This window comes from Pelodiscus sinensis, chromosome 21 (assembly GCF_052426305.1).
Source record: "Pelodiscus sinensis isolate ZL-2025 chromosome 21, ASM5242630v1, whole genome shotgun sequence".
Classification (NCBI taxonomy): domain Eukaryota; kingdom Metazoa; phylum Chordata; order Testudines; family Trionychidae; genus Pelodiscus; species Pelodiscus sinensis.
Genome location: NC_143072.1, coordinates 9,083,874 through 9,097,227, shown reverse-complemented (window position 1 = coordinate 9,097,227; position 13,354 = coordinate 9,083,874). Strand labels below are relative to the sequence as shown.

The 13,354-nt window shown below is 60.2% G+C and overlaps 1 protein-coding gene across 5 annotated transcripts; it reads right to left on the bottom strand.

The window, feature by feature from the left end:
- Positions 1-3,687: 3,687 nt before the first annotated feature.
- ABHD11 (abhydrolase domain containing 11) lies at positions 3,688-7,337 on the bottom strand. Of its 5 annotated transcripts, none has more exons than XM_075905068.2 (6): positions 7,170-7,337; positions 5,881-6,016; positions 5,618-5,791; positions 5,253-5,351; positions 4,870-5,051; positions 3,688-4,663 (listed from the first exon to the last, which is right to left on the bottom strand). In XM_075905068.2, exons 1-6 carry the CDS (start codon positions 7,244-7,246, stop codon positions 4,525-4,527), a joined length of 807 nt encoding a protein of 268 aa, XP_075761183.1. In that variant the 5' UTR covers positions 7,247-7,337; the 3' UTR covers positions 3,688-4,524. The 5 variants fall into 5 exon arrangements, with proteins under 5 accessions (XP_075761183.1, XP_075761182.1, XP_014427360.1 ...); XM_075905067.2 differs by having other exon boundaries at positions 5,253-5,423; positions 7,170-7,328; XM_014571874.3 differs by lacking the exon at positions 7,170-7,337 and adding an exon at positions 6,416-6,863 and having other exon boundaries at positions 5,253-5,423.
- Positions 7,338-13,354: the final 6,017 nt, after the last annotated feature.

Here is a 13,354-nt window from a genome sequence, read left to right as displayed (position 1 = left end):
CCCACTTCCTCCCCTGAGGGAGGGGCACAGGCCATGCCCCAAAGAGGCTAAGGAGCTGGGCCAGGTGAACAGCATGGCAGCTGAGGCCTGGTGCCCAGGGGATCTCAGCCAGGTGCCAGGAAGCTGTGCCGGGGGAGGCTGCAGCCCTTCCTTCCACAGCAACCAGCCCTAGGAGCAGAAGGCCAAGAGGACACGTGCCAACCCCTTCGTGGGATACGGTGTTCCCCTTGCATCCCAGCTCCTGGAGTACGGGGGAGGCAGTGACACGCGGCTGCCTGGCTGCAAACACAAGCTGGACCGTGGTGCAGGCAGGCCCACGGATTGAACCAGGCAGGCTGATTTCAGTCTCGCAAGCTCTGTACCAGTGGGGCTGGCGCTCTGGCTCCCGTGCTGGGCGGGGAGGGAGGAAAGCCAGCAACAGTGAAATGAACCGTGGCAGCTGCAAGGCTCTAACTCTGCCTGTGCTCTGGGCAGCACCACTGTCACCTGCTGGCTGGCCGGGGAAGCCATGCTGGGACAGCTGCCAAGGAAAACAAAGCCTGGGGCTCCTTTAAGGAAACTCGTTCGTGCTGGTTTCCTGCCATTCTCTGGGCACCGGTTACTTGTCTGCTTTGCCTTCTCCTTCATGCCCAAGAGTGACACACTCCTGCCCCAGCTCCGGGGTGTGCTGGACAAGTCAGCTGACTCCAAGGGACGTTCCTCCCTAACTTCCTTTTGGGGCAACTGAAAGGGACTTCACCTACCCCAAGCCCCCCTCTCCCCGCCCTGGCCTTTCACCCAAGTTGCTCTGAGCATGCAGGGCTGTTGATTCAGTTCCAACGCATGCAAGGCAACACCCCCTCCCTCAGCAGCTCGGAGGGCACCAGCCCTGCTCCCATCACAGCTCAGAGCCCAACCTACCGGCTCTTTGTCCCAAATGATTTACCAGTTGCCTGAAGCTCCACAGGCTGCTGCGCTGCCTCTTCCCACAGGCACAGACCAGTCTCCCCAGCTCCCTGAATCCACGGGGCCGTGGCTCAAGTGGGCTTTGGCACTCAGCGCTCCCTCCTGCCGCAAGCTCAGCTCGAAGCTGCTGCTCGCTTTGGGGACTGAACTCCGAGGTGCTGAGCTCACACTGAAGTCAAAAGGGAGCTGCAGTGACCTCTGAAAACCAGGCTCCCTCAGAAGCAGCTGCCCCACCTTGCAGTAGCCGATTTCTTCCAGTCAAGCTCATTTGCGGGTTTCCTGCCCATGCAGGTTTCTCCCCAGGCCCCGTTACTTCCGAACACAGTGCCCTAGTAAACTGCCAGTGCACCAGAAGCCACTGAAAGCCGGAGTTGCATTTTAATGGGCAAAGGAACCGACCAACCCTCTCACCTGAGCCCCTGTAGAACAGGACACAGTGCTCCACCCAGCGAGACCCGAACTTCTGCAGGAGCCGGAGCAGATCTTTGCCAAGGAACCCCCAAGTGTTCTGCACCAAGGACTAACTAACCTCACCGGGAAAAGCATGTCCCTTCTCTCCTGGGAGATTTGTCTAGCATCAGCCTCTGGCCCTTCTTATACCTTTGCTTGCTAAGCCAAAGCCCTTCCATTGGGAGATGCACGCTGGGCAGGTACAAGCGCGACCACCTCCCAGCTCTCACAGACAGACAGACATTCCTCAGGCCTGGTTTGCATTTGAGGTAAGATGACAGAGATGCAGAAAATCCACAGCCGCTGGCTGAAGCTGAGCACACCTAGGTTGAAAGTGTAAATGCACCAAGGCTGATGGCAGCTGGCTTCTGTAGCCTACCTACTGTCGGTACAGGGATGGAAAAGCCCTGCCCGTCACTGCAGGTCGTGTCTCCACTATGGGAGTACGCTGGCACAGCTCTAGTCCCCATAGCAGACATGGCCTAGTCCTGTCCTTCCAGGCAGTTTTCCAGATGCCAGATCATTACTAGGGCTCTTCTATGAACCATCTCCAATCGCCAGCACTTTTTCTGACGGGCGGACACCATAGCTGGTTTCCCTAGTGCCCCATACAGAGCTAATGCTACCTCCCTGCACCTACTCAAGATTCCCCGAGCCCAGCGTCACACTGGGAGCTCGCTGTCCCTCAGGCACAGTTCTCCTTGCCTGCTCCCAGCCCCTTGCAAGCCCCTCCCCTCTTAGCTCCCAGGCTTGCACCAAGCACCTGTGACTGCACAGCAGATACTGCTGCTCTGAGGCCACTAAAGCTCTTCCACTCCCATAAGCAGGGGCCAATACATCACCGCAGAGAAGGAAAAGCCGCTGGAGCTCCATGAGACCAGCAAGCTCTGCTGCATTGGCCCCACACTCACCTCACTGACACCAAGGGTGGCTTCTACCTTCCCCTCCTCCTGTGCCGGCCTGTTCTCTGACCTGGGGCTGAGAAGGGAGGCTTGAGGAGTCTGGACTGGGACACAGGACCCCCCCGAGGAGCTGGGCATTCCCTAAGGAAGTCTCCAAGCCTGGCAGGAATGGTCAGGCTGCGCTTTTAGCCAAGAGGATGCACACTGGATCCTGAGCTTCAGTAAGCCCTGGAGAAAGTCCAGAAGGTGGAAGAAAGCCACTGCCAGGCTGATATTCACGAGGGTAAACAGGCCAATCTGGGTAATTATAAGCTCATCAGCCTGACGTCGATCCCAGGCCAGAAACTGGAACAGCTACTGTGGGATTTGATCACTAAAAAGAGTTAAAGAAGGGTAATAATCTACACCAAGCAACAGGGGCTTGTGGAACCCAGATCCCCTCAAGTGGACTGGAGAGCTACCTTCAGATGACAAGTGTGGTTGATCAAGGTGACAGAGTTGATGCAACACACTTGTGTACAGGGTGTGACTTAGTACCACCTGGCACTGATGGATCAAGGAGAACATGAAAGGAAAATGGCATACGTTAAATGAGTTAGACACTGGCTAACTGAGGCATTTCAAACTGTAACTAACCAGACGCGTCGTGGAGCGGATGTGTTTCTAGAGGGGCTGCGCAGGAAACTGTTCTTGGCCTTCTACTAAACATTTTTATCAGTGATCTGGAAACAATCACAAGCTTTACAGATGACACAAAGACTGAGGCAGTGGTATACAGCTAGAGCCCTGTGCAGACACAACATTTATATCTGCATCTGATCTGCAGATATCTGCGGTACCCCACCAAAGAAAGGTAAAAGGAGAGCCAATGTCTGGAGACATTCAGACGGGAGGGAAGGTGCACATTTCTCAAAGTGAGGGGAATTCACCACTGGAACAATGTACCAAAGGAATTTTTAAAGCAGTCTTGGATGTGTTACCAGATCTGCAGGGAAGTTCTCTGGACAGTGCTATGCAAGCCAGACTAAACGTTAAAATGGCCCCTTCTGGTTTAGAATCAATCCTCAGGAGGCATCTGCTGCTCTTGTGTGGCGCATGTTCCGCTCCAGCAACTTGGAACCAAAGTCCCATCGCTGCAGAGCCCGGGAAACAGCAAGATCAGTGCACCCTTTGTTCCAAGTCACGCTCACCCCAGCCCAACCTGGACTGCCTTCAGGAGCTTGAGGAAGGGGAATTGCCAGGCTAGCCCATTTAGCCCAGACTCTGGGTCGAACAGTGGCCATCCATTATCAGATGCTCCCGAGGCAAGTGCAGTATCCCCACAGTAGCATCTCTGGCATAACCCATCCCTGTAAAGATCTCATCCTAATCCCTAATGGTTAGAGGCCTGTTAAGCCTTGAAATAGAAGGATTTTATTTCCCTTCCAAAACTCTTCCCATTAGCCATTATGGGACTGGAACTTCCTGTTTTGCAGATACATGCCCTCGTGATGTGCTGTGGCAGTGAGTGCCAGTCTGGGGGAGTGGGGAGAGTGACAAGGTATTTCCTTTGAGCTGGGTTTCTTGACTTTTAAAGCCATTGACGTTCCCTGGTTCTCGTGCTGTGAGGAAAGAAGAGTCTCCTTCCAGCAAGGTGCGATGCTGCTCCACTCTCCTTGTCTTGTCTGCAGGGTCAGATGCCTTCATGTTGAGTGGGCCTTATTTTCCGTACTGTACAAAGTCCCAGAGTTACGTAGACAGGCAGTGCAAGAGCAGGCAGAGCTCTGGTTCCAGTCTCTGGTGGGTAGGATCCTCCAGCAAGGCTGGAGTCACACGCTGGGATCCCACCCTAGAGCTCAGAGATCCTGAGAAACGGCCCAGTGAAGAGCCGGTGTGTGCTTGGAAACCGCTGGGGACAGGCTGGGAGGGGAAGGGGGCTGGGAACAGGAACAGCCCTAAGACACTGCCCTAACATGCAGGGGGGTGCATGCAGAAGGGCACAGTGGCCTGGGGAAGCCTCTGCCCCAGCCTGCCAAGACAAGCATCTCCAGCTGCATAGGGTGGGGAGAGATCCTGGCCCTGCTTCACTCTCAGCTCTAGCCTGTCTTACAGTGCATGGGCCAGGTGCCGAGCCTCCTGTCCCAAAGGCCTGGCTCATGGACAGGGGCACCCCCATGTCCTTCACGATGTGGTGCAGGAGCAGGCAGTCCTGGGAATCCTGCTCTCTCAGCCCACACAGGAAGCGGCTCTATGGCACTAGCAGGAAGTTGCAGATAGCAGTGATGAACTCTTGGGACTTATCTGCATGGACCCAGTGGCCAGCACCTGGGATATACTGGATCTCTGCCTCAGGAAAGAGACGCTCAATCTCTGGGTAGTCCTCAGAGCTGCAGGAAGAAAAAATGCACCAGAGAACAGGGGTTCATGCTGGGAATGCCCAATCCAAGAAGCTCAGCTCAGGACTCACACTGGGATCCCTTCCCCTCCATATACACCCCCCTCCAGCTGGGGAGCCTGCAGCTCACTCCACCGCTCTGCGTACGCAGCAGCAGCGAGAAGGAACAAGCTGTGGGTCTCAGAGCCAGAGAGTCACCTGATGTAGGGGGAGTCAGATCCAGCTAGGAAGAGAGTGGGTCCTGGGTAAGGCGCATGGAACACAGGAAAGCCCATGATCTTGGCCAGATGGTGGGAAATGGCCTCAAGGTTCACCCGCCACGTGTACCGGCCCTCAGACTCCACCAGGTTGGTGAGCAGGAACTGCCTTACTGCTGACACCTGCCGTGAAAGTGACCTGTCAGAGCAGGTCTCATGTACTGGTCACAGTGAAAGCCCCACTGAGCTGTAGGCAGGCACCAGGGCCAGGACTGAGGGCATGAGGATGGAAAAGCTCCGGCTAGGGCTGCCAGGCTCTGGGGTGGTGTGCTCTCACTCTGGGGGAGGGAAGGGGAGAAGAGGGCTCCTCGTGGGCTACCTTACCTGGACAACTGGACTCAGCTGATCCTCTGCTAGCCTGCGTGCTGTGGAGCGGGGGATTCTGGCCGGGATGCTCACTCTCCTCATGGCAGCGATGTAGGCCTGGAAATCCGTCACAGTCACGCTCTCTGTGGGACTAATGTCGACAGACACCAAGCGCTCCACGAGATCTGGCTGAGGACACAAGCGAGTGTAGGGATCCCATGCCCGCAGGAGCCTTACTCGGGGCCATGAGGAGAGCAAAGAACCGTCAGTGGGCTCCGCATACAGAGATGTCTCCAAGAAAGGCTAGTTCTGAGAAGCTCCTACTCAAGGGCCTGTCAGCCCCAAGCAGCAGTTATTGCCCCAAACTCTGCACATGCCCATACCTGCTGCAGCGCCAGTGTCATGGCAGTTTTGCCACCCATGCTGTGGCCGACCAAGACGCACTTCGGGAGGTGCAGCTGGCGCAGGAGGCGCTGCACGTCCAAACTCATGGCCTCGTAGCTCATGACGGGGCTGTGTGGGCTCTCGCCATGGTTCCGCGCGTCCACTGTCAGCACCTGTCAGGGAAGAGGAGCTGCTGGAAGCTGAGCAGAGAGGGCCCAGTGTTCAGGCCCTTGGTTTCCCTGGCTCCGCCCCTCGCACTCACCTTGCGGCCACTCCGCTGCACCAGGGCCCGGGCAATGGCACGGAAGTTGCCTTTGCTGCCCAGCAGGCCATGCAAGAAGACGAGAGGGGGCTGCAGCGCAGGCCCATCAAACACCATGTAGGAGAGGGGCAGAGGCCTGCAAAACAGGAGCAATGAGCCAAGCTGGACTGGCTGGACTAGGTACATAGGTCCAGAACAAACCATATGTCTGAGTTTTTCAGGACATGGCTAGGAATGTAATAGTGTAGTTGATTAACTGATTAACCAATAAGCAAAAGCTTATAGGTTAATGCTATAAACTACATGCATTCTCTCCTCCCCCCCCCCCCCCCCCAGTAAATTTTTTAGCAGGCTGGCTCAGTCCTGGCTTGCAATGGGTCTAGCAATGCTGCAGCTCTGTATTTAAAGTGTATTAGGAACTAGGCAGGCTCATGAGCTCAGATCTCCCCTGGACATGGGCTGCTTCCACCCCGCACTACTGCCTCTGTATCAGAGGCAGCAGTGCAAGGCGAAAGGCAGCCGGTCCGTGAATCACCTGTGAAGCTGGGCTGCCTTGCAGCCTAGAGGGAACACAGGACAGCACCTCTCTTTTGGCAGTCTGCCCACAGACTAGATGGATTTTTTTTTTTAAGAGCAAATATCCAGGGTTTGTACTTGTGGAGCAGATGTTGCAGCTCAGAAAAAGTCACCTCCACACCCCAACTGCAGTCACATCTCCCAGATCCCGCCTGCTAGGCAAATGGAGCTGCCAAGTGCCTCTCCACTGGGCTACCTGCACCAGGACAGTCTCCCAGCCTGGCTAGGAAGGTGTCACACCAGGACATAGCTCCCCACCCAGCAGAGGGAGAGACCCTCAGGGATGTGCTGATGGACTGACGCTGCCTCCATGGCCTGTGCCAGCAGCCCTGCCACCGTGACAGGGAGTGACAGCCCCTGCCTCAAGCACGAGCCCCCCAACCCAGCCCCCCGTACCCCCTCCAGCCCCCCCAACCCAGCGCCCTGTGCCCCCTCCAGCCCCCCAACCCAGCCCCCAGTGCCCCCTCCAGCCCCCCAACCCAGCGCCCTGTGCCCCCTCCAGCCCCCCAACCCAGCCCCCCGTGCCCCCTCCAGCCCCCCAACCCAGCCCCCCGTGCCCCCCAACCCAGCCCCTTGTGCCCCCTCCAACCTCCCAACCCAGCCCCTTGTGCCCCCTCCAACCTCCCAACCCAGGCCCCCGTGCCCCCTCCAGCCCCCCAACCCAGCCCCCGGTGCCCCCTCCAGCCCCCCCGCCCCGTGCGGGAGCTGCTCACGCCGGGGGGGCGGCGCTGGAGCCGGACGCGGCGCGCGGCCCACAGGGCGGTCGGATCCGCCGCAGGCAGCGGAGCATCCTGGGACCAGGCGGGGCGCGGTCACCAAGGTGACCGACCGGCTGCGCGGGCCCGCCTCACGTAGGGGCGGAGTCAGCGCGATCCCGAGGCGGGGCTCCACAAGCCACGCCCACCCTCTGGGATTGCGGCTCGAGCCAGGTGGCGCGCGCTGGCCCCAGGGAGTCGGGCAGGCCCTGGAGCGCCGGGGGCGCGCGCAGCCGCCGGTATCGATCACGTGACGCCAAGCGGGTTTCGCTGCCCCAGGGCGCGGCCGCACAAGGCGCCTTTGTTCGGTTGCCAAGGCAACGCCTGGGCCAGGGCAGCGCCCCGCCCCCCCCAGGGATCAGGGCCAGGGCAGCGCCCCCCCCCCACAGGGATCGGGCCAGGGCAGCGCCCCCCCCCCACAGGGATCGGAGCCAGGGAACCGCCCCCCCACAGGGATCGGGCCAGGGCAGCGCCCCCCCCCCAGGGATCAGGGCCAGGGCAGCGCCCCCCCCCCCACAGGGATCGGGCCAGGGCAGCGCCCCCCCCCACAGGGATCGGGCCAGGGCAGCGCCCCCCCCACAGGGATCGGGCCAGGGCAGCGCCCCCCCCACAGGGATCAGGGCCAGGGCAGCGCCCCCTCCCCAGGGATCAGGGCCAGGGCAGCGCCCCCCCCACAGGGATCGGGGCCAGGGCAGCGCCCCCCCCCACAGGGATCGGGCCAGGGCAGCGCCCCCCCCACAGGGATCGGGCCAGGGCAGCGCCCCCCCCACAGGGATCAGGGCCAGGGCAGCGCCCCCTCCCCAGGGATCAGGGCCAGGGCAGCGCCCCCCCACAGGGATCGGGGCCAGGGCAGCGCCCCCCCCACAGGGATCGGGGCCAGGGCAGCGCCCCCCCACAGGGATCAGGGCCAGGGCAGCGCCCCCCCACAGGGATCAGGGCCAGGGCAGCGCCCCCCCCACAGGGATCGGGGCCAGGGCAGCGCCCCCTCCCCAGGGATCAGGGCCAGGGCAGCGCCCCCTCCCCAGGGATCAGGGCCAGGGCAGCGCCCCCCCACAGGGATCGGGGCCAGGGCAGCGCCCCCCCCACAGGGATCGGGGCCAGGGCAGCGCCCCCCCACAGGGATCGGGCCAGGGCAGCGCCCCCCCCACAGGGATCGGGGCCAGGGCACCTCCCCCCCACAGGGATCGGGCCAGGGCAGCGCCCCCCCCACAGGGATCAGGGCCAGGGCAGCCCCCCCCACAGGGATCGGACCAGGGCAGCACCCCCCCCACAGGGATCAGGGCCAGGGCAGCGCCCCCCCCATAGGGATCGGGGCCAGGGCAGCGCCCCCCCCCACAGGGATCGGGCCAGGGCAGCGCCCCCCCCCACAGGGATCGGGGTCAGGGCACCGCCCCCCCCAGGGATCAGGGCCAGGGCAGCGCCCCCCCCCACAGGGATCAGGGCCAGGACAGTGCCCCCCCCACAGGGATCGGGCCAGGGCAACGCCCCACTTCCCCCCATGAGGCCCAGGGCATTGAGGGCAGGGTGCCACCCCTCCCCTTTGTGGGGGCCCAGGGGCCATCCCTGCAGGGCCAGTCTCTGTCTCTGTGAATTGTGGGGGGGTGCCCCACGTTGGCCGGCCTTGCCCTGCATGTGTGGAAGGGGAGACAGCCCCCCAGCTCCCCTGGGCAGGTGCCTCCTCTTCTTCCCTGCCCTGGCCAGGGGCCCCCTTCTCCAGCCCTGCCAGTTACTGGCTGCCCCACCAGTCTCCCCCCCTCTCCTGCTGGCAGCTCGTGGGTGGCACGGAGCCTTGGATCTGTGTGAAATTGTTCCTGCCCATGCTCCCCCAGCATGGCTGGGTGCTGTGCCACCTTTTCTGCCCACCATCTCGCCTGGCCCTCTGAGGCTGGGCCTGTGTTAATCATCTTCAAGGGTTTGCTGAGGAGAGCAGAGTGAGAAACAAGCTAAGCAGGTGGAGCCTGGCAGGGTTTATGAGGCTATCAAGCCATAAAACCAGGAGCGGGGAGGGGACCAAGGCCCCAGGCCCTGTGAGGGAACAGGGCTGGGCACTTTGTGTGCACAGGGCCACTCCAGACTAGCTCTGTGACCTTTGCCCAGGTCCCCAGTGTATCGCTAGGGCTCATGGCTCAGGATCTGCTGGGTGGGTGGTTTCTGAGGCAGGGCTTTGGGGCTGGGCCCGCCTCTGTAAACAGCTGTCCAGCTTTTGGAGGTTTTGTCTCCCACCTAGCACTCAGAGCCAGGCTTTGGGGCCACACTTCTAGTATTAAGTTGCCTAGACTGGGATAACTCGCTCCAAAGCAAGCAGGGCTGCTCCTGTTCTCAACACAAAACCTTTCTGCTGCAGTGCAGGGGCTTGGGGAAAGGCGATGATGCTTGGGGAATAGGCAGATGTTGTCCCAGGCCTTGCACCCCTCCGCTTCCCCAGCCTTCATCTGAGGCCTATGGGGTGAATCAGTACCGCTTGCTCACAGCCTGGGGCTGTTTGTGCCTACCATGGGAAACCTTCCTCATCCGCTGGCTGCTCCGTTATGTGAACACTTTTTTGTAGGAACAGAATGGCCGTACTGGGTCAGACTGAAGGTCCAGTAGCCTCGTAGTCTGGCTTCCAAACATGGCAATACTAGGTGCCCCCAAGGGAATGAACAGGGCAGTTATCCTGTGATCCATCCCCTCTTGTCCAGTCACAGTTTCTGGCACCCAGAGGTTTAGTGACATCCAGAATATAGGGTGTGTTGTGTCCCTGACCTTATTGGTAATAGCCATTGATGGCCCTGTCTCCCATGAATTTACCTAAATATTCTTTTAATCCAGTTATGCTTTTGGCCTTCACGACATCCCCTGGCAGTGAGTTCCACAGATTGACTCGAGTGTGAACTCCCATTTTGTTTGTTATAAATCTGCTGCCTATTAAAGTCATTGGGTGATCTGGTTTGTGTGTTCTGGGACAGGGTAAATAACACTTTTATTCACTTTGTTCCATGCTGTGTATGATTTTACAGACCTCTGTCATCATTCTCCAGTCATCTCTTTTCCAAACTGAACAACAGTCCCAGTTTTATTACACTCTTCTCGCATGAAAGCTGCCCATATTGCTAATCATTTTTGTTGCCCTTCTCTGTACCAGGAGCAGAACTCTCATGTCTGTGTCCCTAGTCCTGTATGAGGGTCACTGGGGCCCTGCACCCCATGATTCCTGCTCCCAGATGGATCTGGGGCTGGGCCCCTCGTCTGGGTCTGGGGGTTCCACGGAGCAGAGGCTGCTTGAGGGCTAGGTGTTGCAGTGCTGAGTGGAGCAATGTGGTGTCTCTGCACTACGGGGAGAGCACGCTAAGGTACGCACATTGCCCTCCTTCGCATTGTGTGCTGACATGAGAGGCTCTCCCGCTGACTCCCCTTGCACTTCTCATTCCATCCGGGCTGAAGTGTAGACCTGCCCTGCCTGGGAACCTTTGGGCCTCAGCAAATTAGGTGCCATCCTCAAGCCCCTGCTTGGCTGCTGCCCAGCCCTGCAGGCACCTGACATTGCTCAATGGCTAAATATTCACTGTACACACCCCCTGGTTTGGTTTGGGCTGCTGGGCATGTGTACACCTCGCGGTAGGCCTCCAGACACCTGGTGAAGAGAGGTGTTCTCCTGCCTCTCTCGTCTGCCCATGCGGGGCCCAACAAAGTCGGACTGAGGAGTTGTCCCTGTCATAACCTGTAGCCCAGTGGCTAGGGCACTCCCATGGGCTGGGGAGACCCAGGTGTAATTCTCCCCTCACTTGCTGGGGAGAAGGGGGAGATCCCTCTTCAAGTCCCCCCTCTGCCTGCTGGGGAGAAACAATGACCTGAGCACCTCTCAGCAGCGTGCGCTAACCACGGCTTACAGGGGAGTCTGCCATGGAGCTGCCTCAGGCTCTGCTGGTGACATTCTATTGCAGGCGCTGACTTCCATTGTCGGGGGGGGGGGCTCTGCCCCAGGCCTTTCACCCCCTCTATACTTTCCCTTAAGGCCACACCCCACCCTCCCTTACGCCCGCCCTCCTCACCTATGTCACCAAGCAGCTGCTTGGGGTGGGTGGGAAGGGGAACTACTGACCTGCAGACCCAAGGCTGCCAGGGGTGCTCAGCACCCACCAATTTTTCCCCAAGGGTGCACTAGCCTTGGATCACCCATGGGTCAGCACCGCTGTGTTCCACTGAGGAGAAATCATTGTCTAGCGGCTGGGGCCGTGCGCGAGAGAAGGGCTCCGGAGGCTGTTGGACCAGGCACCTTCCTAGGAGGCGGGAGATGCAGGGTCCAGCAATTATGTATCCAGAGTGGAAAAGCTCTGGCAGGAGAGACAGCTGGACCCCCATCCCAGTGCGCCAGCCCTGTGCTTAACGCCTCCCCTGAGGGTAGGAGGCCCATGGTCCGCCCTGGCAGGGAAAGAGCTGGCACTCCGGGGAGTGCGCTGAGGCACCTGTTCCTCCAGAGGGGTTTGGGAGGGGCCCTGGCACTGCGCATGCTCAGGGCCATGCCATGCCATGCCATGCTTGCTAGACTAGACTACCCCATTGCAGTGTGGCAAACCTACCAGCTCAGGCTCAGCAGGGCATGGGCATCATGCTCCTGCCTGTCTTCCCTGGTACCCAAAGGGAGGCAGCTTTGAGCATGCCCAGAGACAGGTGTCAAGACAGCTTTCCCCAACCCTGATGTAGGTGCCTGTGGGACATGGGGCAGTCAAGCTGAGGTTCTGTGGGTTGCAGTCATGCATCTGGGATTCAGGTGGCTAAGTCCCTTTGCCAGCTGGGACCTCAGCCCTTTTCAGGCTTGTGCAGTGCAACCAACCAGGCTGGTGTTGCTGCTTGTACTGCTGTTATGGATCCCAACTAGCAATGCTGAAAGCTGACCATGGTGTCCTGAGTTTCCTCTGAGAGAGGCCGAGCCCCATGGCCCCACAGCAGAAAGTTACCGGGGCAGGGGCCAAGTTGCTTGAAGGTCTGCGCCGTCCCAGCCAGGGCTAATGGTGGTGCTGGGCCCAGGAGAAGAACACTGCTTCCCCCTGCCCAGGGCTCACGTCAAGCCATGTACCAGGTCAGCCCAAACAACAGGCACCTATGCTGCTGGCTTTCCTAGGAGGGGAAAGGAGAAAGGACTGGGCATGCAGGTGGGCCTGCCCAGTACTGTGGGGAAGCAGAGCCAGGTGAGCACCAAATCCATTAGCATATGGCAGAGCTCCTGGGGGCACGCAAGCTGGTCTCTGCCCAGTCCATCTCCTAGAGCTGCAAGGGGCCTCGAGAGGTCATCAAGTCCAGTTCCCTGCCCTCACAGCAGCACCAAGCACCATCCCTGACGGATTTGCCCAGATCCCTACGTGGCCCCCTCAAGGGTTGAATTCACAACCCTGGGTTTAGCAGGCCAATGCTCAAACCACTGAGTTATCCCTCCCCCCGAGTCCTCTGAGAGTGCAGGGCTCCTGACTCTCCCCTCCCCCCAAGGGCTCTCCGCAGCCTGGCAAAGGAGAGTCACGTCCTGAGGGGGCGGCTGCATGCCGCACGGGGTGAAGGACGTAGCCGGTCAGGGCCTGATCTCAGCACCTGCTGCTCCGGAGGTTTGGCTCAACCCCAGATTGCAGGGCAGGACAAGCTGGCTTGAGAGCGAGAGGGGGGAGCAGGACCCCCTCAGCCCTAGCCCTGTCCTGGGTGCTCAGACACCTGCCTCCCCTCTGCAGGGCTCCCCTGGGCTGGGCAGGTTTGCCTGTGCTTAGGTAGGAGGGCGTGGCCGGTCCCACACACGCACTGTGCTGCTGGCAAGCAGCTAATGCAAACAGCTTGCTCAACCCGGCCCTTCCCCCACCGGGGAAGAGACCTGTCCCCACCTGAGACACTGTGAACTGTGCCTGGCTGGAAGAGTCCCTGAGCCCCCCCGCCAGGAGCTGGCCCCATGAATGGCCCCCCTCTGTGCACTCACTGGGCAGGGGCTAGGGACGGGGTTCAGGGGGGATAGTGAGCCAAGGTAGCGTGCAGGGCAGATCCATGGGGGAGGGAGCAAGTCCCCTGAGGTGGCTGGCTCTCCCCTGCCCTTCCAGACAGTAGCTGGGGCCCAGGCTGCCGCCGGGGGGGTGACTGATCCCTAGCACGGTGCTGCAGACGCTCGAGAAGGACACGTCACTCGGCTG

Bases quoted from the DNA above. Each gene is read 5' to 3' on its own strand.
- ABHD11 (XM_075905067.2), bottom strand. From the start codon at position 7,246: ATGCTCCGCTGCCTGCGGCGGATCCGACCGCCCTGTGGGCCGCGCGCC. The intron at 5,792-5,880 runs GTGAGTGCGAGG...CTTCCCTGACAG, and splicing joins TGCAGCGGAGTGGCCGCAAG to GTGCTGACAGTGGACGCGCG. The intron at 5,424-5,617 runs GTATGGGCATGT...TTGTGTCCTCAG, and splicing joins TGACACTGGCGCTGCAGCAG to CCAGATCTCGTGGAGCGCTT.